This window comes from Delphinus delphis, chromosome X (assembly GCF_949987515.2).
Source record: "Delphinus delphis chromosome X, mDelDel1.2, whole genome shotgun sequence".
NCBI lineage: Eukaryota > Metazoa > Chordata > Mammalia > Artiodactyla > Delphinidae > Delphinus > Delphinus delphis.
The window spans coordinates 67,967,635-67,994,488 of NC_082704.1; the positions used below are offsets into that span (position 1 = coordinate 67,967,635).

The following is a 26,854-nucleotide window of genomic DNA, read 5'->3' on the forward strand; positions in this document are numbered from 1 at the left end:
ATTTATCAGCCCCCAGATCAATTTTCTCCCCACTGTAAGGCTTTTAGCATGTACTACTCTGTCCCCGGCCCAATGCTCTTCTGACCCTAAATGTATTCCCACCACCCCCTACATCACCACCGGCGCTCCCCTCTCCCCACATCTTCATTCCCCCTACTTCCGCCTCATGCCCCAAGGAAGTCTTCCATCAGGCTTTCACACGCTCCCACCCCCCACACCCCGCCACCCCCGTACCCTCCACCACCTCCCTACTCCTGCTCATAGCCAGGCTTACACAGACCAGGCCACACCCTGACACACACCTCAATCCAACTCACTCTCCCCATCCCCCTACTCGCACGGGGAATCAGGTCACCTTCCCCCCACGCCTCCACGCCTCCACCAACTTCCAACTTCCGCCCCAACGGGGCCTCAAACTCTCCTCCTTACTCCGCCTCACCACCCCTCCGCTCCACCTCCTCTCTAAGCCCCCTCCACCTCTCCACCTCTTCCCTGCCCCCAACCCCCCGCCCCCCACCAGCTTTGCACCAATCAAGCCTAGACCCCTCCCCCCTCTTGCTCAGACCTCAGACACCTCCACTCACCCCCCACACACACACACCCCTCCATCCCCTTGCTCCCGTCTCCTCTCCCCAGGAGGTCTTACACCAACAGGCCTAGGCCCTTCCCCCACTCCGGCCTGGAGCCAGTTTTGCACCATTAGGCCTAGGCCCCTCCCCCATCTCAGCACCCCCAGCCAGCCTTGCACCAATCAAGTCTCGACTCCTCTACTCCTCCCCCCACTCTCGCCTTCTCTCCCCAGGAGGTCTTACACCAACAGGCCTGGACCCCTCCCCCCTCCTGGCAGCTTTGCACCATCGGTCCTAGACCCATCCCCCCATCTCGCCTCCCAGCGCCCCCAGCCGGCCTTGCACCAATTGGGCCTTGACTCCTCCGCTCCCCGCTCCCACGCCCGTCTCTTGCCCCTAGCTGATCAGGCATCGACCGCCCCCATGCACACCCCTACCCATCCTCCACCTGCCCCTACTTCCACACATTACTCCAACCTCTATCAGCCTGCTGGCCTTCCACCACTCAGGCCTAGAGTCCCCCCTACAACTGTACGCCACCTCCCAGGCCTCTACTCCCTAATGCACCAACTGGTTACCTCTGCCCCCCATCCCCCGGAGTTAATATCACTAACACACACAAAAAAATTCCTTCTTCCAAAAGCTTAAAGTGGAAACGGGCAAAATATTTTGCCAAAATCTCAGTCTCAAGGCTCACGGACAGTGTCCAGGGCTTATGGTGGTCCTGACTTTAAGTCAGCTCAACTAGGACGAGCGTGAAGATTGTTTCTGCTTCGGTACTCTCCCTTCACCTACCTGCTTCTGCTGCCTCTGGCCCAATCGAATCGCCGCCGCTCTCCTCTGGGAGTGGAAGGTGTGCAACGCCCGGAGCAACTGTGAAACACGCTGCTTTTATAGAGCCCAGGCTCAGCGGGAGATAGGAACTGACGTATTCCCGCCCTCCCTGTACCCACCTATCACAGTGCGGTAAACCAGGCAATTTTCGCGGTTATGAACTCAAACTTGGCGCCCATTTATAGTGCTTCCGGAATCAAGCTTATCACTTCCACGAGGTATCCCTAATTTTACCGGAACGTACCATTTCACGCACAGGGTACAAGCCCATTTTTGTAGTTTGGCAATCCCTAAATTAATTTTTGGGGCGACAGGGAAAAACCGAGTCGAATCCTCCCGAACAAAGTTTCATCCTTGTGAGAACTTGGATAAGCGAGCCCCATTCCTTGCTTGAACTGCCCAACTAAGTCCATTAGCCCCCCTCCAAACAAAGCGGAGGCGCGGGGAGGCGCGGAGAGGCGCGGGGAGGCGCGGGGAGGCGCGGGGAGGCGCGGGGAGGCGCGGGGAGGCGCGGAGATGCACGGAGAGGGGGGTGGAGGGAGGGGTGGGGGAGGGGTCAGACCCCCTTAATAAGAGGGAGGCAGCAACTCAGAAGTGCCAGGCAACACTGAACTATGATGTTTGCTTCCAGACCCCTCCGAACTCCGGAGATAAAGAGAAATTAGTTACTTGAAGCTTTCTGGCACTCACTCCCGACACACCAAGAATAACAAACGGGGGCAGCAAAGGCTTTCTAGATTGTGCCCGTTTCTCTGGCAAAAACCCATACATCTCATAATTTAAGCATTTGGCCAACAGAATACATATAAAACGTCCCTGCATTTAAAAACATTAATGACACTGAGCTTATTTCATGCTAGGTTCTGTTCCAAATGTTTTTATATGAATTTAATCCTTACGACACTTTAAAAAAGTAGGCAGTGTTAGCACTCTCATTTTACAGAGATCACATGGCTAAAAAATGACAGGGAGCTAGAATGCAAATTCCAGCAGCACTAGTTAGTCTTAAGCACCAAACTGCCTACATATAAAAAGGTACTTTCTGGGGCTTCCCTGGTGGCGTAGTGGTTGAGAGTCCGCCTGCCGACGCAGGGAGCATGGGCTCGTGCCCCGGTCCGGGAGGATCCCACATGCCGCAGAGCGGCTGGGCCCGTGAGCCATGGCCGCTGAGCCTGCGCGTCCGGAGCCTGTGCTCTGCAACGGGAGAGGCCACAGCAGTGAGAGGCCCGAGTACCGAAAAAAAAAAGGTACTTTCTGAGTTGATGGGGAATGGGATAAGGGCTTATCATTATAACCTTATCACTTACAACAAACTTGTAAGTTTACCTCTACAAGCCTATTCCATAAAAATGGGACTTACATAACTGTGTGCCTCAGAGGTTTGGGCAAAGAATCTGAACATTAGCTGTAGTTAATATTGTTAAGAGGCATGTGCTTCAAGTAAAGAGTGGGTTTAGGACTGGAATCAAATGGTAAGTTACACAAGTTTATTCAAGGTGCACAAGCAACTCCTTTAGACCGAAGGCAGGAGGAGCTGAAGTAGACTGGAAATAACTGATGCACATTCCTAATAGACAGAAGAGGGTGGGGGTAAGAACTTATTTATGGGGACTTCCCTGGTGGTCCAGTGGTTAAGAATCCACCTTCCAATGCAGAGGACGCATGTTCAATCCCTGATAGGGGAACTAAGATCCCACATGCTGTGGGGCAACTAAACCTGCACGCCGCAACTACTGAGCCCACGCACTCTAAAGCCCGTGCACCACAACTAGAGAAGCCCATGCGCCACAACGAAAAGACCCTGCGCGCCACAAGGAGAAGACCCCACATGCCGCAACTAAGATCCGATGCAGTCAAATAAACAAACAGATATTAGAAAAAAAAAGAACTTATGACTAATCTATTGGACATCTTTCTTGCCCCATCTTCCAAGAAACAAACACTAACCCACATTAGGGCTTTGAGGGTCTCAATCCACAGAACTTGGGAGGTAAATTACCTAACATTTTATTGAAAAAAAATTGGTTATATCTCTGAGAAAACAGGCAGCTAAACAGCCTGTTCTGGTCCCTGATGCATGGATATCCTCCTCCCTCATACTGGTGGTTGAGTTCAATCACCATACAGAGTGGGAAGGAATAGTCCACATAAAGAATGAGACTACAAGGGTAGATGAAGAAGCCAGAATGGTTATAAGCTGAACAGGAACAAACACAAATGCGTGTGCTGGGAGTCTCAGGCTTTGTTAAGTCTTAATGGATCATACACCAACCTGACCCATGCTCCACCACACTTGGCTGAGAAAACAAAATAATTCTTACTATCATAGCTGCACTGTAGGGAAATCTGGTCCTTCTGTTGTTTGGAGCTGTTCAAATATAGATTTCATAACTGGAGGACCCTATTGTTCCATCCAATGCTCAATTTAACAGAACACAAAATACATCAGCCATATTAAGGGCAAATCATTCATTTATTGTTTAAAGATTGCAAGACAACATCTGAATTTCTGTAGCACAATTTAAATGTTTTACTTTTTTGATAAAGCAGAGTATAATAGAAAAAACAATTAGTTTCCAGTAATATCTATATCTCTATTCAGAATTAAGTCTTCCACAGACATGTTACCTGGAAACAAAAGCCTGTTACAATAAGCAAAGCTTCAACCAGAGCGGCTACTTTTCGGGCCAGGGAAAGGTTCACCCCTATAGGAGGATGATGTGCTATGTAAAATGGCTGCAAGGTCACAGCCTTGAGGGCGTTGGAAGTCTATTATCCTATTCCACATTAAGTAGTTTGGTGAACTTCAAACGTCCGTTCATCTGCAACCAAGCTGGCAACCTTTAACTGATATTTCAAGCAGGTAAAAAATAAATTAAAAGAAATCCCTACACTGATGTTCCTTGATTTACACTGTTAAATGTTTCATTAACATGTAATTCTGGCTAAGAATTACATTTGAGACTCCTTGCTCAGATTTTGGTTAACAGTACAAATCTTTCAGAAATTCAAGTTCTTATTAATCAATTTGTCAGCTAGGATACATTCAGGCATCAGCTGCAACTACAGAATAGGTGCACTGCCTCAGCACTTTGGAAAGACATAATCTAGAACACTACTAGCAGACAAAATATCTGTTACTAGACAGCATATGTGCAGTACAGCAAGACAAAAACATATATTCATATGTTGGCTTGTTTAAGCCTCAAGCCCTCGATCCTTTGTTGAAATACAATAATTTTATTCCTATGGTTTTCAATACCAAAAACTCAACCTCCAGGAGGGCTAAAGTCTAATTTGTACTCCAAACCAAGTAGCAGTGCAGTTCGCTACTACTGAGGCTGAATCCATAAAGACTTCAAGACCACGTCCAGAAGACAAGTTATTATATATAATACCCTGGAAGGTCTGAAACATAATTATCATATACATAGCTGGTCCTTCAGAGCTTTTTACCTATAAAATGTTTTTTGATGAAAGTTATTTAATGTACTGGAGATAACTGTGACTTACTGATCAAATATTTGAATACTTATACTTACCTGGGATTTCATTTCTGCTGAAAGAAAAAGGAAGAACAGGACTCACTTAAAAAAAAACAAACTTTAGAAATGAAAGTAAAAATCGTATCACACACTATCACTGTTGGAAGCAGCATAGAGGGGCAGTCAACGGTAAAACACTGGTGAAATAGGTCAAAACTCTAGGCCAAAAATCCATTATTATTATCATCAGTGACAGTACCACAACTGTGCCCTTCAGAATTAATAATCACTCCTAAGAATCTTCATTTGGCACCAGATGATGTGTTTAAGAGAAACACTCTGGGAGGTTTTGAATCAGACTTGGGTTTTTGTTAGCCAAGTTACAGGAGAATTTTTAAAGTGAGGGGAAGGGAAGAAGGAAACGGACCAGAAAAAGAATTTAAGCCATCATCTATAAACCAACAAAGCACTGATAGTTCCAAACATTATGTCAGACACTAAAATGACTGATATAGGCTCAAGTGGTTTATAAAACCTATAAAAAGACTACACCAGCAAAGTCCCCATTTATCTGTAGAGTTCAGAAACTAAAACAAGGAATATTTTAGCTTAAAACCTTATCTCAAGAGAATTATATATACTTCACATGAATAAAAATACCTGAAACCAAACATTTTTAAAAGCTCCAATACCCAAAATATAAAGAAAAAAATTCAGAAGACTCAATCAATCCATGACAATCACAAAACGGCTGGGCAATCTCTATCTCCCTTCCACACTAACCATCCATCCCATGGAAGACCAAGGGAGATCAGACCTTCCAGACTTATGCAACACCTGGCTGCTGCAAAATTCTATGGAGACTCCTTGTGGAACAGCAGTTTCCCATCTCTTGTGTCTCTCCCTATCAGGATCATGCAGGAAGCAAGTCTGGCTGTGCTATTTCTTATCATTGTCTGTCACCCATCTGCAACATGATATTGTACAGATAAGTAAAAAGTAGTTCCCTTTCCCCCAGAAGGTTGAGGCTCAGGTACAGGGGTAATTCTCCTGTGCACACAGTCATTATTTAGGCCGACTCAGTGACTTCAACAGGCTTAATCATGTGATCAGGTTTGTTGCCAGCTGCATAATGCTCCCACATCTGTAGATAGAGCCGCTCTAGTTCCATTGTGTATTGTTTGGTGTTGAACAGAGGGCTAGATATTCTCTGCTTCCAGACTTTGCCACGAATTTTCTTCAGGCTGAATAATAAAAAGAGATCCAAGTTTACAAATCAGAGCAGAAACTCAGAACTAGCCCCCATAAACACCTAGACACCTTTATGGTAAATTACATAACCAAACTTTCTCTTCTGATTGGTCCTCCCTTACCTCAATGCTAAAAAAGTGAAAGGTCACAGCTAACATAATGTTAAACACTTATAATGGAGTTCACCTCCACGTCCCCTGAAAACACTGTTCTTTCCTAAATAAGCATATCCAAGAGACACCATGCTTTCTCCACTTCATCTTATTTCTACCTTTAAAATAAAAATAACACTTGGCAATGACACGTCTATTCCTACGTACTACTGGTTAGAACATAAACTGTTTACCCTTTTAATACGCAACTTAGCAATGTGTCTATTAGAACCATAAATGTTCATAACCCTATGACCTATCAATAACTTTTAAATCTATTCAACAGAAATAATCTCAGACATACCTGACCATGCAAAGATGTTCACTGAAGCATCATTTACAATAGCTAAGGCACAAACATAAGATGGAAGTATTCATTTTATGAATGTTTTAATGAAATAGGAAAACACTCAAGGGGAAAAAATACAGTACGTCTACTGCTTTAATTTTCCCCTTGTACATGAACTGAGTTGTTTATTTAGATATAAAAAAAAAAGTGTTCCTAATATCACCAAGACTATGGTTCTGTTCAGAAACAGGAAAAAAAAAGCAATCAATTCTTCTGGGGAAAGAAGATAGAATTCTCTCTCTCCTCCTGTTGTGAATATATCATTTGTCATGAGACTATTCTTATACAGAGAGAGTTATTACTTTAGAACCAGAAGCTGGAATACTCTTGTGCATTTTAAAAAACAATTAATAGAAAGGTTGTTTTAATGTTTTTTTTTGTGCCAGAACTAGTAAAACAGCTATGCATATCTGTTGGCCTCAACCCAACCATGATCATATTAGTGTTACCTTCCAAATAAAAATACCTTTGTGTTATTTTTAAAGTTCTGTATGTCAGCTTCCCTGGTGGTGCAGTGGTTAAGAATCTGCCTGCCAATGCAGGGGACACAGGTTCGAACCCTGGTCTGGGAAGATCCCACATGCCGCGGAGCAACTAAGCCTGTGCGCCACAACTACTGAGCCTGTGCTCCAAAGCCTACGAGCCACAACTACTGAGCCCGTGTGTCACAACTACTGAAGCCCGTGCACGTAGAGTCCGTGCTCCGCAACAAGAGAAGCCACCACAATGAGGAGCCCGCGCACCACAACGAAGAGCAGCCCCCGCTCGCCGCAACTAGAGAAAGCCCGCGCGCAGCAATGAAGACCCAAAGCGGCCAAAAATAACTAAAATAAAATAAATTTAAAACTAAATAAATAAAGTTCTGTACGTCAATAGAATGGTTAAACTGTGGTACATCCATACACTGAAATACTACTCAGCAATAAAAGGGAATGAACTACTGATATGAGCCAACAACACGGATGAATCTCAAAACATTATCCTGATTGAAAGAAGCCTTCAGAGTACATGCTGTATGATTCTATTTGTATAAGGTTCTAGAAAGGCAAGACTAAATAAATTATGGTGGAAAAAAAATTCAGAACAGTGGTTGTCTCTGAGGGTTGGTGAGGAGGACCAACTGAGAAGGGGTGTGAAGGAACTTTCTGGAGTGATGGTAATGTTCTACATGCTGTTGGAGGCCTGGGTTATAAAGGTATTTCTCAAAACTCACTTAAGATTTGTGTATTCCAATTTGGGATTAGCAGGTACAAACTACCGTAGATAAAGTAAACAACAAGGTCCTACTGTACAGCACAGAGAACTATATTCAATATCCTATAATAAACCATAATGGAAAAGAATATGAAAAAGAATATACATGTGTATATAATATATATATATAACTGAATCAACTTTGCTGTACCCCAGAAACAACACTGTAAACCAGCTATACTTCAACTAAAAAAGTAAAATTAAATTAATTTAAAAAAAGATTTGTGTATACACTGTATATAAATTCTGCCTCAAAAGACAAAAGAAACAAGTATTAAACTCTAGTTAATGATGGCCATTCTGAAGTATTTAGGGAGAATACTGATATCTGCAGTTTACTTCAAATAAGATGGATTTCTAAATGGATATAGGAATAAACAGATGGAATGTGATAAAAGTACAGTAAAATTATCAGTGGCAGAAGCTAGGTGGTAGGTATATAAGTGTTTATTATAAAATTGAACTTTTTCATAATAAAATGTTGGGAAAAAGTAGTGTATGAAGTCAACTAAGTTCCAAAAAGAAAATACACTAAATTATTTACTGTAGTTATCTCTGGGATGATGGACATGTAAATTAATTTTTTAATGCCTGGGCTCAAAGTTTTCACTAGTTTTTCTTAGCTGTATATGATGTTCAGGGGAGAAAATTTTGAAAATGATAAATAAATGCTTAACATACATCTGTTGAATGCTTACTATGTACCAAGAACTGTTGTTAAGTGCTTTACGTGGAACACTTTTTCTCTTTTTTTAAACATCTTTATTGGAGTATAATTGCTTTACAATGTTGTGTTAGTTTCTGCTGTATAACAAAGTGAATCAGCTATGTGTATACATATATCCCCATATCCCCTCCCTCTTGCGTTTCCCTCCCACCCTCCCTATCCCACCCCTCTAGGTGGTCACAAAGCATCGAGCTGATCTCCCCCTGTGCTATGCGGCTGCTTCCCACTAGCTATCTATCTTACATTTGGTAGTGCATCCATGTCAATGCTACTCTCTCACTTCGTCCCAGCTTACCCTTCCTTCCCCCTCCCCGTGTCCTCTAGTTCACTCTCTACGTCTGCATCTTTATTCCTGTCCTGTTCCCTAGGTTCTTCAGAACCTTTTTTTTTTTTTTTAGATTCCATATGTGTGTTAGCATACGGTATTTGTTTTTCTCTTTCTGACTTCACTCTTTATGACAGTCTCTAGGTCCATCCACCTCACTACAAATAACTCAATTTTGTTTCTTTTCATAGCTGAGTAATATTCCATTGTATATATGTGCCACATCTTCTTTACCCATTCATCTGTCAATGGACACTTAGGTTGCTTCCATGTCCTGGCTATTGTACATAGAGCTGCAGTGAACATTGTGGTACATGTCTCTTTTTTGAATTATGGTTTTCTCAGGGTATATGCCCAGGAGTGGAATTGCTGGGTCATATGGTAGTTCTATTTTTAGTTTTTTAAGGAACCACCATACTGTTCTCCATAGTGGCTGTATCAATTTACATTCCCACCAACAGTGCAAGAGGGTTCCCTTTTGTCCACACCCTCTCCAGCATTTACTGTTTGTAGATTTTTTGATGATGGCCATTCTGACCGGTAACACTTTTTTTTAATCCTCACATCTCTGCAAGGTAGGTACTATCATTCATCCCCATTTTGCAGATGGAAAAACCAAGGCACATAGAGACTAACTTGTCCAAAGTCACAAAGCTTGTGAGAGAGCCTGGATTCAAACCCAGGAAGTCTGACTCAAAGAGGGTGCTTCTTTAAACTTCTACATAATATGCTACTTGTCAGAAAACACAAAGAAAAAAAAAAATCACATGTAATACCCAAAGAAAAATCTCATTTAAGAGACAAACACTATTTTATTGTATGGATAAAGCATCATTTATTTAAGCATCATCTCTCTAATTCCCACCCATTTGGGGGCATTTAAGTCATGCCCAAATATTATCACAAGGATATTCTTAGGGTCAAAGGTCTAGCTTTTTTTTTTTTTTTTTTAAGGGCTCTGAAAAGACTACCAATTTACTCACCAATGTATGAAAAGGTCAGCACCTCAGTGCTCCCTCATCATTGGTATCATATTAAAAATCTTTTATTTTATAGGTAAATAATGGGTGTACCTCAAGGTTATTTTATTTCTACTAGGGAATTCTCTGGTGGTCCAGTGGTTAGGACTCCACGCTTTCACTGCCGAGGGCGTGGGTTCAATCCCTGATCAGGGAACTAAAATCCCACAAGGCAGGTGGCAAGGCCAATAAATTAAAAAATAAATATTTATTTCTACTACAGAGGTTGAAACTTTCTTGTTAACCATTTGTATTTCTACTTTAGTCAGTTGTCATTTCTTTGCTTACTTTCCTATTAAGGGATTTAAAATGTAAATATTCTTCAGTCTTTATATAGCCAGGCTATTAATATTTGACATTAAGGAACAGATTTTTTTCCCTCGTTTGCCTTTTAATTTTCTTTTTTTTATTGAAATATAGCTAGTTTACATCTTTTAATTCTCTTGACTTACTTTTATTCAGCATTTACTCTACATAGTGAAACCTAATGATCACTTTATTTATGAAGTTTAAAAAGTTCTTCTCAGGACTCCCCTGGCGGTCCAGTGGTTAAGACTCCATGCTTCCACTGCAGGGAGCACAGGTTCGATCCCTGGCCGGGGAAATAAGATCCCGCACGCCGCATGGTGCGGCCACAAAAATAAATAACAAGTTAAATTAAATTAAAATAATAAAAAGTCCTTCTCCCATCCAGAGAGCATACAACTAATTCATTTATTTTATATTACCCTTATTTTATGATTTCACTTCATAACACCTATATTCTCTCTAAATTTTTCTTGTTTCCTTCACCTCACCATATAATTTGTTCATGGAAAAGTTTACTTACTATTCTAGATCAGTTCCCAGTTTCACAGCTATGTCTTCATATTCTTGTCTATTTTTAGCAATAAGCTCAAGACAGCCTAAACAAGTGAGCTGGGAAGCTGCAACTCGGGAAGCAAGAGTCTCTCCTGCAATAAGAAAGATAACAACTGCACATCTGAGAATGCAAATAGCACACAGTTATTAATGTTATTTATGTTAAATATCCACACGATGCAGATGAAGAGTGTTCAGACTTGAACAAGTCTCATTTTCTATCATCTTGCCCTAAATGTTGCTTCTAGTACATATGATTTCACCTGGAAGTGTCTCTCCCAAGGAGATTTTAAAAAGAACAAGGAAGCAGCTCACCTGGCATAGTCACCATGGGTGTCCCTGCCCAAAGGACATCCATCCCTGTGGTGTGTCCATTACAGAGTGGAGTGTCCAAGCAGACATCAGCCAGCTGGCCTCTCCGAACATGTTCCTCTTTAGGAGCAACAGGTGAAAAAATGATACGGTTCTGGGGAAGGCCCATATTTTGTGCGTACTGTTGAATGTTAGGTTCTCCTACTGCTGGAAAACGCAACAGCCACAGTACACTATTGGGAACACGCTTCAGAATCTAAAATAGGGAAAACAAGAGCAAGTATTAATAGCAGCTCTGCCCTTCTCAAGAAAGGCTCCCATAAATTTCTAGTAATTCTACCATACTCTATTCTTTTCACCCAGATAGCAGCCTACCGTGAACTTAAGTCTTTCTTTCACATAGATGAATTAGATCAACTGAGCTATAGGTTCCTGTTCTGCTTAGCTGTCCCCAAAGACAGTTCAAAGAAAGAGGAGACTGATGCAAGAAGACAAAACAAGTTACTAATTGGCAAAATCTGAGGCAGCTATGTCCTGTGGGAATTGATACTAGGAGTGATTTTTGTCCATGAGATAGGAATTTTCCATTTCAAATTTTAAATCCCCCACCATGGTACAACAAATAAAGTTAGTTCACACCTGCCAAACTTTATTTGCCTAATCTAGATCAGGGGTCAGCAGACATTTTCTGTAAAGGACCAGAGAGCAAATACTGTTGCTTTTGATGGCCAACATGGACTGTGTCATAACTATTCAATTCTGCCCTTGTCACTGGAAAGCCATAGACAATATGTAAGTAAGTAGGCATGGCTGTGTGTCAATAAAATTTTATTTACAAAAACAAGCAGCTGGGACTTCCCTGGTGGTCCAGTGGTTAGGACTCCATGCTTCCACTGCAGGGGGCTCAGGTTCGATCCCTGGTCAGGGAACTAAGATTCCGCATGCCACACTGCCAAAATAAAAAAACAAACAAAAAAACAAGCAGCGGACTGGATTTGGCTCATCGGCCATAGTTCGCCAACCCGATTTAGACCTACATCTACTCAATGTATCATACAAGTTCACCATCCCATCTCTGAAAGCCATGAGAACAGATGGATTTCAGAATTTAGAATATTTCAGATTTTTAAGAAGTAGTACAGTATATATAAATTACATAACACTCTCAGCGGCAACTCCCTGCAAACCAACATATTAGTATCTCTGCATCAAGATGTAGGAATATTCATACTAAATGGAATAAATAAAGAATCATAAATAGCCTAACATCAGTTCAGGCAGTGTGGCTGCCAACCAAATAAATGTACCACAAACTTATGAAGATGCTTTTGGTTTTCAGGTTTTTTGAAATGGGGAAGTGAAGATTCAGGGATAGTAAACCTGTACTCATCTGCTTCCTCTTCTCCACCCTCCCTCGTCCTTTAAAAAAAGAAAACAGACCAAAAAACCCAGATATTAATCAGAAAAAAAGTCAACCAAGAACTATCTCCATTTTAGGCTCTATGGAAAAAGAGGCAGATATGGATAGCAAAGTTTAGAAGCTTCAGAGGTCCTGCTTATGCAAACTGGTATGATGAAATGACTGAGAAGTAACGGCATAAGCCAATTCCTTCCTGGTTCTAACTCTACAATATTGCAAGAATGATGTAAAATGTGGATGAGTATACGTAACAGCTTTGCTATCAGCTTAGACCATGGGTTGGCAAACTATAGCCTATGAGCCAAATCTGGCATATTGCCTGTTTTTGTAAATAAAAACTTATTGGAACATACCTATACTCATTCATTTATATAATGAGTATGGTGTTTTCTTGCTACAATGGCAGAATTGAGTAGGTGTGACAGAGAGTATAGACTGCAAAACCAAAAATATTTACCACCTGGCCTTTTAAGAAAAAGTTTGCTGATCCCTGCGTTTGAACACATAAATTTTAAAAGTTCATTATATGATATTTAGACACTTGAAGGACAAATCAAAAACTGCTGAAATCTACAGCTCTTTTGAAGATTATCACAATAATCTAGCACAACAGCTCCTGAATGGGAGGATGGGGTGGCAGCCTCAGCAAGACGACCTATATACAGAATCTTTACGAGAATCTCTGGACATTAATAATGAATCTACACACACTCACATTTGCCCACATCTGCAAAGTAGATGGGTCAATTTTATATAACTGATTAAAGTTACAGTACACAATGGCATCTTCTGGTAACCCGTACTGAGAACGTGTGGTTACAATAATGGTACGGGGAACCTCCTCTCCAGTGGCAGCCTTATTGTTGATCTAGAACAAGAAAAAATATATGATTATATTTAAAGTAAACATGGTCCGATATTTTTCTTTTCTTTTCAATATTTGTTTATTTATTTATTTGGCTGCTTCAGGTCTTAGTTGTGGCACGCAGGATCTTCGTTGCACCATTGCAGCATGTGGGGTCTTTAGTTGCGGCATGCGGGATCTAGTTCCCTGACCAGGGATCGAACCCAGGTCCCCTGCATTGGGAGCACGGAGTCTTAACCACTGGACCACCAGGGAAGTCCCCAATCTGATTATTTTTCAATCAATAAACAATCTTTACGATGCAAACTGGTATAACCATTAAAAGTAATGTCGTTGAACTATAATGAGAATATATTCATGACACATTAAGTTAAAGGAAAAAAGTTAGAGCATTATCTTAATTTGGGGGGGACTGCACTATGAAACATCTCACTCTAGCCAAAAAGTTCTCTTCAAAACCCTATTAGTCCAACAGCAAGCTTTTGCTCACTCTTTTCTCCATGTACGAAATATCCTTTTCTAAATCACACCCACCTTTCAAGACTAAACTTAAATTACTGAAAAATCTCTACTAAAACTGCCTCTCCTCATTGTTCAGCTCTATTTCTGAGCATCTACATACACAATTACAGTCTTATCTTGCAATTCCCACACATCTGGGTAGTGCCTTACCTTGTTATGTAACTATTCCAGGTGTGACAGACATCTCATACATTACGGGCATTGTGTTGTTCTACACTCAAAATTCTTTGTACCTGTGCAGTTCAAGAAGTATACTTTTTTTTCCTTGAGTCAAGCATGTCTGCCCTATTGTTTCAAAGGACAGTTCAGGCCTAATACACATTACGGGTGATTAATTCCTTTACCTTAATTCATTTCAAGCATTCTTTGTATAAACTGCTATACCACTAAAACTGTTAACTCCTAAAGAGGTCAGAGATCCTTGCCTTATGATCTCTTGACAGAGTTACATATTCACTTATTCAAGTATGCAATATATAATATTGGGTTGGCCAAAAAGTTCATTCGGATTTTTCATACAAGCTTACAAAAAAACCTGAACGAGCTTTTTGGCCAACCCAATATTTACTCAGCACGTATTTCATTATTGTGGCTAAGACACGGACCCTAAAGTAATTCAATTCAGTGGAGAATACATACAAACCCAGGGAATTATAATGTGTTGTGCTGGATGTAAAGATATATCCCAAATACTACAAGAACAGAGAATACAGGTACCAATGGAGCAGGGAAGGAGAGGTCAGGGATATGGACAGAAACAGATTCCTGGCGGAGTTGTCTGAACTGAAAGTCTTAAAGATGAGTAAGATTTAACTGGGGAAAGGATGAGTTACAGAAGCAAGACACTGTATGATGCCTACAGACAGTTCACCGTTGGTAAGAGTAAAGCCACAGGCAGAGAATAACAAGGTATTAACACAGAAGACTCTCATTAAGTAACCTGCTGGCTGAATCCAAGAGACTTTTAAAATCAAACAAACCTATATAAGATGCCAGTTTCCACTGAATTCATTTCCTCATCTATAAAACGGAAGTAATGATGCTTACCTCCTAGAGTTATGAGATGTAAAGAAGATAAATGTATACTTGGTGGTAGATAGTATGTTCTATTATTCTCTTCTCACCTGGGTAGTTGCCAGTCCATTGCTAATACTGAATCCATTAATTGTTATCTGAATTTGTCCTCTGTTAATCATTTCAATAACTGCTTCTGCAATAGTATTCATAGGAATGACAGGCATATTAAGAGCTGTATTACTGCTGTCTGCGTTGTCTCCTCCATCAGGACATTTCATCTTAAAATAATTACACAAAATACATCATTAGGGAAAGATCCCAAATGCAGATAACTTAATTTCAATGACAGTATTGACCAGGTTCTGACCTTGACAATTTTCACATCTGGTAGACTATCAAGAAATGCTTTGAGGTCGATGCCATTCAGCACAATCCGATTGTCATAAATGTGCCCATTGGACTTAAAATCGATGACTGCTTTTTTCTAATTGAAAAAAAAGTTTCAGACATATCTTTTAGGATGCACAGGAACAGCAGCAAGGAAATAAATGACTACAGTTCTTTGCAATTCCCCTATAGCACTGTTTTTCTACCTACCTTCAGGTGAGGGAACATATTAGCATGATCACCAATAAAGAAAGTATGGGGCATATAAGCCAGTTTCTCAGAATACTGCTCAGCAACTTCAGCAGGTGAAGTTTCCTGATCAGTGATGATATAATCCATGAAAAGCGCGCCACTAGTCCCAGGGTACCCCAGCCACATTGCCTAAAAGAAAAAAAAAAAAAAAATCAGACCAAAAACTGACTAAGAACCTTCAGCAAATAGCTTAAAATTAAATAAGTAAACAAACAACCAAGGAGGGTGGACTTCCTTAGCCAAGAGCAATCAAGTAATATTTTAGACTAAACTTCTAAGTGCTAAACCGTTTTTCCAATTTACAAGACAGAACAACGGTTTACATCCAACTACAAATTGCATGTCTCCATATACATGTTCCTGTGGGCACTGTGTTCTCACTCAAAATTCTTTGTCCCTGTTCATTTTCAAGAACTACACTTTTTTTTCATAAGTCAAGCATGTCTGTCCTATTGTTTCAAAGGACAGTTAACCAAAGAGGGGAAAAAAACCTATCACTGTCTTCTTAACCCAATAAACACTGTGAGTAATTATCATTATTTCCTTTACCTGAATAGGAGCTGGCCTGAGAGCAAAGAGTTCATTTCGAGCACCCTTGGTATAACCATTCATATTTACAAGGATGTGTATACCATCTTGATGAATGCGATCAGCTGCTTTTCCATTGCATGGAATCTATGGAATAAAAAAATAAGAACTTATACTATGTATAATCTAAAACTGATTCAATTAGTCTTAATGGCATTGAACAGAATTCAAATTCCCAGATGCAAAAGTGGTAACAACACAAATTACATTAATGCAGGGTAAAAACATGGTTAAGTACCATTAAAATGGGCCCACAGCATTACACAAACAGGATACAGAGGAAGGAGAGTTTACCTCTAGACTGAACGTATGAACAACTAGGCTTGGGACTTGCCTGGTGGGTCAGTGGTTAAGAAACCGCCTGCCAATGCAGGGGACACGGGTTCGAGCCCTGGTCCGGGAAGATCCCACACACTGCGGGGCAACTAAGCCCGTGTGCCACAACTACTGGAGCCTACATGCCTACAGCCTGCGCTTTGCAACAAGAGAAGCCACTGCAATGAGAAGCCCGTGCACTGCAACAAAGAGTAGCCCTCGCTCGCCAAAACTAGAGAAAGCCCGCACACACCAACAAAGACCCAACGCAACCAAAAAAAAAAAACTAGGCTTCATAGAGGAGTTGATATTTGAAATGGGCCTTCAAAGATGGATAGGAGGACTTCCCTGGTGGCGCAAGTCATTAAGAATCCACGTGCCAATGCAAGGGACACGGGTTCGAGCCCTGGTCCGGGAAGATCCCACACACTATGGGGCAACTAAGCCCATGTGCCACAACTACTGAAGCCCGCGTGCCTAGAGCCCATGCTCGACAACAAGAGAAGCCACCGCAATGAGAAGCCCACGCACCCCAACAAAGAGTAGCCCCCGCTCGCCACAACTAGAGAAAGCACACACACACCAACAAAGACCCAATGCAGCCAAAAATAAATAAATAAATAAAAATTTTAAAAAGATGGACAGGAGTTTGAGGAAGCTGGACAGAATACAATCTCAACAGAGAACTGTATGAATAAAGAACCAGAGTAAAGTGCATGGTAGGTTTAAAAAATGGGTAGATCACTTCTATTTGATATAGGGTATAACTGAGGGCTAATGATGGGTGAAAAGCTCTGGCAAACAAGGTTGTTTGTTTAGAAAGGTTGCGAAGGCCACACTGAAGAGCTTGGACTTCATACAGGCACACCAATGTTCACTGCAGCACTATTTACAATTGTCAAGATATGGAAGTAACCTAAGTGTCCATCAATGGATGAATGGAAAAAGAAGATGTGGTATATATACACAGTGGAATATTCCTCAGCCATTTAAAAGTTGCCAGAGGGAAGGGAGGGAGGGGACAAAATAGGTGAACAGGATTAAGTAGTACAAACCTCCAGATATAAAACAAGCCACAGGGATACAACATACAACATGAGAAATATGGTCAATAATACTGCAATAACTTTGTATGGGGACAGGTGGTTACTAGACTTATCATGGTGATTTCATAATGTATGCAAATAACTATGTAGTACACCTGAAACTAACGTAACACTATACGTCAACTACATTTCAATTTATATATATATATATATATATATATATATATATATAAAATTAATAAATATATATTTTAAAGAGTTTAGACTTCAGTCAATAAGCAGTGAATCCTAAAAGGTGTCAGAGGTGGAGGGCCATATGCTTCTTGGTCAGAGTCCAACCCTACATCAAAAATGGTCAGGTATATTTCCAAAGCAACAGCCATAACACAAAAGACGTTGGTAGAAATTATTTATGAAATGACAAGAGGCTCACAATCCTTCTGCTAGGACTTCAATGATTCATATATATGAATTACTGGGTATACCATACATACCTCTGTTAGTCACCAAAGTGGCCAACAGCGTCTATAAGAAAAAACTCTAGTCCATACCTGCAGCAAATTCATTCCCTCACAGGTTTCAATATTAATTTATCATAAAACTTTTGCTCCTAGAGGAAACAGCAATGGAGCAAGTATAAGAAATAAAGAAAACCAAAGGCAAAGGCCCTTTTTTTTCCCCCTCTCCCGTCGCGGAGCACAGGCTCCGGACGCGCAGGCCCAGCGGCCATGGCTCATGGGCCCAGCCGCTACGCAGCATGTGGGATCTTCCCGGACCGGGGCGCGAACCCATGTCCCCTGCATCGGCAGGCGGACTCTCAACCACTGCGCCACCAGGGAAGCCCGGCAAAGGCCCTTTAAATGACTTTTTTGTTCTTCTTCCAAGCCACCATTTTGTTCAATTTATTCAGGTAATATTAGGTATCTACTGTCACAAGTGCTAGCTCAATCCGCAGAGAAGTTTTACGACCACACACAAATACACCATATTTCTATTTCATTTGCAAACTCAGCAAAAATCCATGCTGATTATAAATGCAATGTAATAAATGTAAACAATCAAGGAAATAAGATCGAAGCAATTGCCCACAGGTATGTAGTAGCTGATGTTAAATATCTGTCATGGAAAATACTGAGGATATGGGCTTCTCTGGTGGCGCAGTGGTTAAGAATCTGCCTGTCAATGCAGGGGACACAGGTTTGAGCCCTGGTCCGGGAAGATCCCACATGCCATGGAGCAACTAAGCCCGTGTGCCACAACTACTGAGCCTGCGCTCTAGAGCTCACGAGCCACAACTACTGCGCCCACGTGCCACAACTACTGAAGCCCACGCGCCTAGAGCCTGTGCTCCACAACAAGAGAAGCCACCGCAATGAGAAGCCTGTGCACCGCAATGAACAGCAGACCCCACTCACCACAACTAGAGAAAGCCCATGGGCAGCAATGAAGACCCAAAGCGGCCAAAAATAAATAAATTAATTAAATTTAAAAAAGAAAATTGAGGATACAAGCTACACACCAACAGTTTTATTCACTATTTGCTCAAAATAAAAAGTTGGAAGTACAAGCCTCTAAGATAGCCTCATCCACCAGAGGGCAGACAGCAGAAGCAAGAATCCTGCAGCCTGTGGAACAAAAACCACATTCACAGAAAGATACACAAGATGAAAAGGCAGAGGGCTATGTACCAGATGAAGGAACAAGATAAAACGCCAGAAAAACAACTAAATGAAGTGGAAATAGGCAACCTTCCAGAAAAAGAATTCAGAATAATGACAGTGAAGATGATCCAGGACCTCGGAAAAAGAATGGAGGCAAAGATCGAGAAGATGCAAGAAATGTTTAACAAAGGCCTAGAAGAATTAAAGAACAAACAAACAGAGATGAACAATACAATAATTGAAATGAAAACTACACTAGAAGGAATCAATAGCAGAATAACTGAGGCAGAAGAACGGATAAGTGACCTGGAAGACAGAATGGTGGAATTCACTGCTGTGGAACAGACTAAAGAAAAAAGAATGAAAACAAATGACAGCCTAAGAGACGTCTGGGACAACATTAAACGCAACAACATTCGTATTATAGGGGTCCCAGAAGGAGAAGAGAGAGAGAAAGGACCAGAGAAAATATTTGAAGAGATTATAGTCAAACACTTCCCTAACATGGGAAAGGAAATAACCACCCAAGTCCAGGAAGCACAGAGAGTCCCATACAGGATAAACCCAAGGAGAAACATGCTGAGACACACAGTAATCAAACTGGCAAAAATTAAAGACAAAGAAAAATTATTGAAAGCAACAAGGGAAAAACGACAAATAACATACAAGGGAACTCCCATACGGTTAACAGCTGCTTTCTCAGCAGAAACTCCACAAGCCAGAAGGGAATGGCATGACATACTTAAAGTGATGAAAGGGAAGAACTGACAACCAAGATTACTCTACCTGGCAAGGATCTCATTCAGATTTGATGGAGAAATCAAAGGCTTTACAGACAAGCAAAAGCTAAGAGAATTCAGCACCACCAAACCAGCTCTACAACAACTGCTAAAGGACCTTCTCCGAGTGGGAAACACAAAAGAAAAGGACCTACAGAAACAAACCCAAAATAATTAAGAAGATGGTCACAGGAACATACATATCGATAATTACCTTAAACGTGAATGGATTAAATGCTCCAACCAAAAGACACAGGCTCGCTGAGTGGATACAAAAACAAGACCCATATATATGCTGTCTAGAAGAGACCCACTTCAGACCTAGGGACACATAGAGACTGCAAGTGAGGGGATGGAAAAAGATATTCCATGCAAATGGAAATCAAAAGAAAGCTGGAGTAGCAATACTCATATCAGATAAAATAGACTTTAAAATGAAGAACGTTACAAGAGACAAGGAAGGACACTACAAAATGATCAAGGGACCAATCCAAGAAGAAGATATAACGATTATAAATATATATGCACCCAACATAGGAGCACCTCAATACATAAGGCAACTGCTAACAGCTATAAAAGAGGAAATCGACAGTAACACAATAAGAGTGGGGGACTTTAACACCTCACTTACACCAATGGACAGATCATCCTAACAGAAAATTAATAAGGAAACACAAGCTTTAAATGACACAATAGACCAGATAGATTTAATTGATATTTATAGGACATTCCATCCCAAAACAGCAGATAACACTTTCTTCTCAAGTGCACATGGAACATTCTCCAGGATAGATCACATCTTGGGTCACAAATCAAGCCTCAGTAAATTTAAGAAAATTGAAATCACATCAAGCATCTTTTCCGACCGCAACGCTATGAGATTAGAAATCAATTACAGGGGAAAAAATGTAAAAAACACAAACACATGGAGGCTAAACAATACGTTACTAAATAACCAAGAGATCACTGAACAAATCAAAGAGGAAATCAAAAAATACCTAGAGACAAATGATAATGAAAACACGATGATCCAAAACCTATGGGATGCAGCAAAAGCAGTTCTAAGAGGGAAGTTTATAGCTACAATCCTACCTCAAGAAACAAGAAAAACCTCAAATAAATAATCAAACCTTACACCTAAAGGAACTAGAGAAAGAAGAACAAACAAAACCCGAAGTTAGCAGAAGGAAAGAAATCATAAAGAGCAGAGCAGAAATAAATGAAACAGAAACAAAGAAAACAATAGCAAAGATCAATAAAACTAAAAGCTGGTTCCTGGAGAAGATAAACAAAATTGATAAACATTAGCCAGACTCATCAAGAAAAAGAGGGAAAGGACTCAAAAAAAAAAAAAAGAAAGTTGTAAGTATAAGAGTTTCACATACCTGAGAAAGATCAATGAAATGATTGGCTTCTGCCATCACCTTCACTCGGAAGTTTGTGCCATCATCTGGGCTCAGGGCATAACAGAATACCTGAAAGGCAGCACATAGTATATTTAATAACCTTGGCTCAAATCTTTCCAAAAGACACTGGGCTTAACACCTAAAGGTGACTATAAAGCTACCACTGTGGGTTTGTTTGGTTTTATAAATAGCGACTCTAGAGCAACACTAGTCTTACCTCAAATTTATCAGGATTGTGCATGCCTGGAATAGACTGCATAAGATGAGAAGTAGGATGATTCCCAAAGTCAGAACTCACGTATCCTACACGCAGTCGACCATCACTGAGCTTCAAGTCTTTCGGATGTTCATATGGTGGTTTATGAAGGACATTTATCTACCAATGGAATTCAGTGCTTGTTAGTAAAGTTGAGTCTATATGTAAATTTTCATCTAGGAAAACTGACTAAAAGCATACCTGTTAGGAATGGTATGCCCAGAATACTTCTTTAATTCATATAACCAGTCTAATACAACCCTAGCAATTTGTATAATATGCTTCATACTTTGACCTGTTCCTGAGGCCTATGAAGTAGCCCAAGCAAGTTAAAGTTGTAGGAAGGAAGCAGAGTGGGAAGAGCATGACAAACCCTGCATTTTAGAAAATTCTGTAGGGAAGCATTTTTTAAAAACACAATTACACCTAGCACTCTGCTCTATTCTGCTGAGAAAATTCCCACCTTTGATCAAGTACTGCTCTAATTCCCAAAGGTGAGTAGAAAATACCAAACACTTTATAAAAACTATGGTTTCAAAATTAAAGGAAAACACCATCAGCCTACTGTTAAGTATTTCAGTTAAGGATTCCACCTTATAGAATGGAAGGGGTTACGATCAAGACAGGACACAATGGGAGGGGGGCTTCTGGACTGGCTCACGAAGCTTCATTTCTCAACTTGGGTGGTAAACACCTTATGATAACTCATTAAGCCATAAATTTGATTCATGTAGTTTTCTGTATCTGTGTTTTACTTTACGACGAAAAGATTAAAATGAAAGACTCGCACCTTATCCAAGCAGAGGTTCCCATGCCTCTCAGCAATAGCCTTCCTGAAGCCATGAGAAAGAGGATATAGCATACTATGATGAGGATGCACAGAAGGCAACCTATTCTTCTCTAACTGGTCAGCCACAATGCTGACCAATTTCTTCATTCGCTCATCATAGTCTGTCCAATCACAGACAATCTAGAGGAGGCAAAAAGAAGTTATTATCCAGAAAACCTTACTCCAAGACTTAACATCCTATGTGTCTTTGGCCTAAAGTAATGTCAGATAACCCATTAAAAAACAGTGTCTCCAGCCAAGCTTGGATTAATACGGCACATACAATTAAAAAGTGATTACAACCCTGAAAGCCAATTACTGGCCCATTATTCTTTACCTGCAGGCAATGAGCCAAATTACAATAGGCGTCAGGAAAATCAGGTTTAAGCTTCAGAGCAGTGCGATAAGAAGCAATTGCTTCTGGAATATTCCCTGAATCCTGGAAATAAAGTGGGATGGTTAAATTTTTTCCTAAAATTAAAAACATTAGGTGCTAAGATGCATATATTGTAATAAAATATATATAAAAAATAGTACCTTGTGAATGGAAGCCAGATTGCTGTGGGCATCCGCAAATGCAGGGTTAATCTGAATAGCACGAGTATAACACTGCAAGGCTCCCTGAACATCCTGCATCTCCTTTAGAGTGTTTCCCATATTAGAGTAGGCATCAGCAAAGGTAGGACTGATCCTAAAGGAGAGGACAAAGATTTTATTTAACCCCCTGTAATATTAATTTAGTCTGCTATTATTAAAAGTCCCACATACCAAATGTGCCAAATGCCAAACATTTTAAAACTCAGAAGAAAAAAATAAGGCTGTGAGTCTCTTACCGAATAGCCTCCTTATAATGCATCAGAGCTTCCTGCAGTTTTCCCTGCTGCTGCAATACACTTGCTAAATTTGAATGGGCAGCAGCAAACTCTGGGAAGACCTATAAAGATTCAAGATGATAACTGAGGTTTAAAAAAAAAAATAACTGCTAAAACAGCAGTAATAACTTACCACAACAAGAACTTCGCTCAAGCACCTTTATATCCCTACACTTCTCTCCACCTTCTCCAAGTCTACTCATTCTTCAAAGCCAAGTAGTTCAAATTCTACCTCTTCCTTTCTTTTATACCTCTCCGTGTTTCAAAACATAATGAGGTAGACCTCTCCTCATCTTAGTTTATGCTGGTAACTCTAGCATCTCTCTTCAAAACTCCTACCACACCTACCAACCAACATTACAGCCATCAGGTACTGAAATTATATATTTACTGGTAACTCTTCTTGAACTCTAGCTTACTGTTTAAATTTTTTTGTGCCAATCTTATCTACCCATAAAATAACAAACTCAATGTTAAGGATTTTCTTGAATGTCACACAGGACCTCACTCATACCTTAGGTACTCAATTACTGGTTCAACGAATGATTTGCCCACTATCTACTTTTACAAAAGAGGTGGATGACATGGCAAACTTAACTGCCTTCCCTCTACTATCACACAGACAAAATACCCAGCCACACCACCCTCAACATACTTCTAATGCTTTACGATACAAGCGAACTGCCTCTTCAATGTTTCCCTGTTCTCGTTTGATATTGGCTAGGTTATTCAGAGAGTCTGCATGGGTGGGACACAGCCGGAGAGCTGTATTGTAACAATCTTCTGCTTCGGCAACCTAAAAAACAAAACAAACTATTCAAAAACCTACACAGAGGAATCACAGAGTCGCCACTGATATTATTCTAACAATTGCTTAGTTAAGCCTAATGGCTGGTAATATTCCAGAAAACAGGTATTTTTGCTATTCTTCCTCTCATCTATAATTCCAAAATTAAACAATTTACCACCTCAATATTTAATGACAATATGTACAAAAATGACTTTTTTTTAATGCCATCAGGTAACAAAGAAAGAGACTGAATAAAAATCCTTACACTGCCCTTCTCTTTGAGAGCGTTGGCTAGGTTGCAGTAAGCATCAGGGAAATGTGGTTGCAATTCAATAGCTCGCCTGTAGGTGTCTATTGCCAGATCTATCAGGCCTTGCTCATAGTATACACAAGCCAGGTTGCCATGTACCACTGCATGATTTGGGCTCAAGCTTAGGGCACGAAGGTAAGCTGCCACAGCTCTATAAACAGAAACACACACACACACAATGCAACTAACTTTTAATGGATGCTTTGTTACAATTATTTCATTCTATCAAAGTATATCAATTATAACTAGTTACAATTAATTCATGCCATACTATACTTAACCTCAAAAATCAAAGTTGCACCTTTATAAAATGTATTTTTACACTGAAAAATTTTCTATACCCCCATAAGAAACAGACTTTCCTTTGACAACAGCAACAAAAAGTTAAAAGTCAGGATTTACTTAGCTTTCTGAATCAGACAGAAGGAATAATTTAGTCTAAAAGATAACCATTTCAATAGTTTTACAATAAAGGAAATTTCAACTAAACTCCTAGTGAGAAGGATAATGGCTTCGTGAAAAGCCAACAATGAAGTCAGGCAACAATAAACCTATAATAAAAGGTAATACAGCAGACCTGAGCCGGGAAAGTAACAAAAGGAAAGTGTATTTCAATGACCCACTGTGATAATTTCAGTCCAAACTCTCAAGTGTTGATACAACAAAAACTCCAAATAACCTCACCTGTCAAAAATCCGTGCCTCTTTCAAGACATTTCCTAAATTGATATAAGCATCCAGAAAATTGGGGTCAAGGGTGACAGCCTAAAAATTGCAAGACAGTTACTTAGAGCAAGTTAGGATTTCAGATTAACTTCCCAATTACAAGTTTTTAGTCTGAGATAATTTTAGACCTCCAATTACATTTTCTAGTATAATTAAATCTTATTTCTTTCATTTTTAAAACCCAATTATTTTAGTACCCACTCATTATTCACAAATCTCAATGTTACCAAAATAACTTCCCATGTAATGTAAGAGCAAAATGTGTCCTGAAGGGAAAAATTTTAAATTGGGTCTGCTCCAATTTTATTGAGCTGAACACTTCTCATGGTTGGCCCCATTTTATTCTCAATTAATCAGCCTAGCTCTTCTAAAAAAATAATGGCAGGAAGAAGCAGCAAGCTCTAACTGAATAAGGAAATACATACCTCAGTAACTACAACTGTATACTCAGACCTTAGTAAGATATGTAATTAGAGCTGTATACTCAGTAAGATACATTACTTCAAGGGGATACTAACCATTAAATGGTTCATTCAGATAGTTCTGAAGCTGTCTTAAAATATGACCAGATATATCTACAGCAGTAATTCTCAACACTGGCAGTATATTAGAATTCACCTCCTAAATGGAGCCTGGGTTCCATCACAGGCCAGTTAAATCAGACCCTCTGAAAACGGGGCCAGGATATCCATATCTTTTACAAGCTCCTCATGTGCAACCAAGGAGAACCACAGAGCAAGAGAGTAGGTACTCCTATAGTGTAATGAATGGAAACCTGAACTGAAATACTGAAAGGTAAAGGTAATGAGTAACTGTGAATATATTTAAGACTCATTAAGAACATTCCTCTTCACTTAGATGGCAACTCTGTTGCACTTAACTTACTTAGATTGTCTATAGTAATAGATGTCCACCCCCAAATTTTTTTATTATGGAAAATTTCAAATATATACCAAAGCAGAGGAGTATAACCTCCAAGTCTCCATTACCCAGTTTCAACAATTAAAAAATCATATTCAATTTTATTTAATCTATATTCCAACCTAACTCGCCCTCTTCCCAGATCATTCTGAAGCTAATCCCAGACATATCAGTTCATTTGAAAATTTTTAGGGACAATACAGGAATACTTTTTCCTCCTAACATAACTACAATACCAATATCACACCTAAAAAAGTGACAGCAATTCCTTAGTATCATATATCCATTCAGTGGTCCAATTTCTGATTAACTTTGATTGAGGATCCAAATAAGACCCATACAATTAACATGTCTTTGTGAGTTTCTTTAAATCTTTTAAATTAAAAGTTTAATTTAAATCTTCATTTTTATTCCTGTAATTTGTTGAAGAAATCAGATCACTGTCCTATACAGCTTCCCATAGTTTGAATTTGCTGACTGCACCCCTATGGTGTCCTTTAATGTGCTTATTATGTTTCCCTGTCCCATGTATTTCCTGTAAATTGGTAGAACTACAAGCATAATCAGATTTGGGTTCTTTGCTCTTTTTGCAAGGCTACTTCACTGGTGGAAGTACTTACTTCTATCACAAGGTACAAAATGTCTGGTTGTGTCTCTTTTTTTTTGCCACTGATAAATGCCTAAATTTATTATTGGTTATACTCTGATTCTATCATTCCTACTTCATTTATTAGCTGGAACACTTGTATAAAGAG

General features: G+C 40.1%; 1 protein-coding gene and 1 non-coding gene across 4 annotated transcripts in view; one reads left to right on the forward strand and one right to left on the reverse strand.

The window, feature by feature from the left end:
* Positions 1 to 3,857: 3,857 nt before the first annotated feature.
* The window catches only part of OGT (O-linked N-acetylglucosamine (GlcNAc) transferase), a 37,156-nt gene continuing 14,159 nt past the window's right edge, over positions 3,858 to 26,854 (reverse strand). For 2 of the 3 annotated variants that reach the window (XM_060002187.1, XM_060002186.1), the window contains 17 exons: positions 25,138 to 25,217; positions 24,409 to 24,604; positions 24,009 to 24,149; positions 23,315 to 23,415; positions 23,019 to 23,172; positions 22,819 to 22,920; positions 22,443 to 22,622; positions 21,614 to 21,772; positions 21,376 to 21,465; positions 16,151 to 16,276; positions 15,560 to 15,730; positions 15,330 to 15,446; positions 15,070 to 15,240; positions 13,274 to 13,426; positions 11,142 to 11,394; positions 10,795 to 10,918; positions 3,858 to 6,132 (listed from right to left, as the gene is read on the reverse strand). In XM_060002187.1, the coding sequence (XP_059858170.1) occupies positions 5,958 to 6,132; positions 10,795 to 10,918; positions 11,142 to 11,394; positions 13,274 to 13,426; positions 15,070 to 15,240; positions 15,330 to 15,446; positions 15,560 to 15,730; positions 16,151 to 16,276; positions 21,376 to 21,465; positions 21,614 to 21,772; positions 22,443 to 22,622; positions 22,819 to 22,920; positions 23,019 to 23,172; positions 23,315 to 23,415; positions 24,009 to 24,149; positions 24,409 to 24,604; positions 25,138 to 25,217 (2,493 nt within the window). In that variant the 3' untranslated portion in view covers positions 3,858 to 5,957. Of the gene's footprint in view, positions 6,133 to 10,794; positions 10,919 to 11,141; positions 11,395 to 11,647; positions 12,088 to 13,273; positions 13,427 to 15,069; positions 15,241 to 15,329; positions 15,447 to 15,559; positions 15,731 to 16,150; positions 16,277 to 21,375; positions 21,466 to 21,613; positions 21,773 to 22,442; positions 22,623 to 22,818; positions 22,921 to 23,018; positions 23,173 to 23,314; positions 23,416 to 24,008; positions 24,150 to 24,408; positions 24,605 to 25,137; positions 25,218 to 26,854 lie in introns of those variants that run through there. The other variant, XM_060002188.1, reaches the window with a different exon arrangement.
* Positions 11,995 to 12,067, forward strand: TRNAW-CCA (transfer RNA tryptophan (anticodon CCA)). Its single transcript has one exon. It is a non-coding gene; the product is annotated as a tRNA-Trp (tRNA).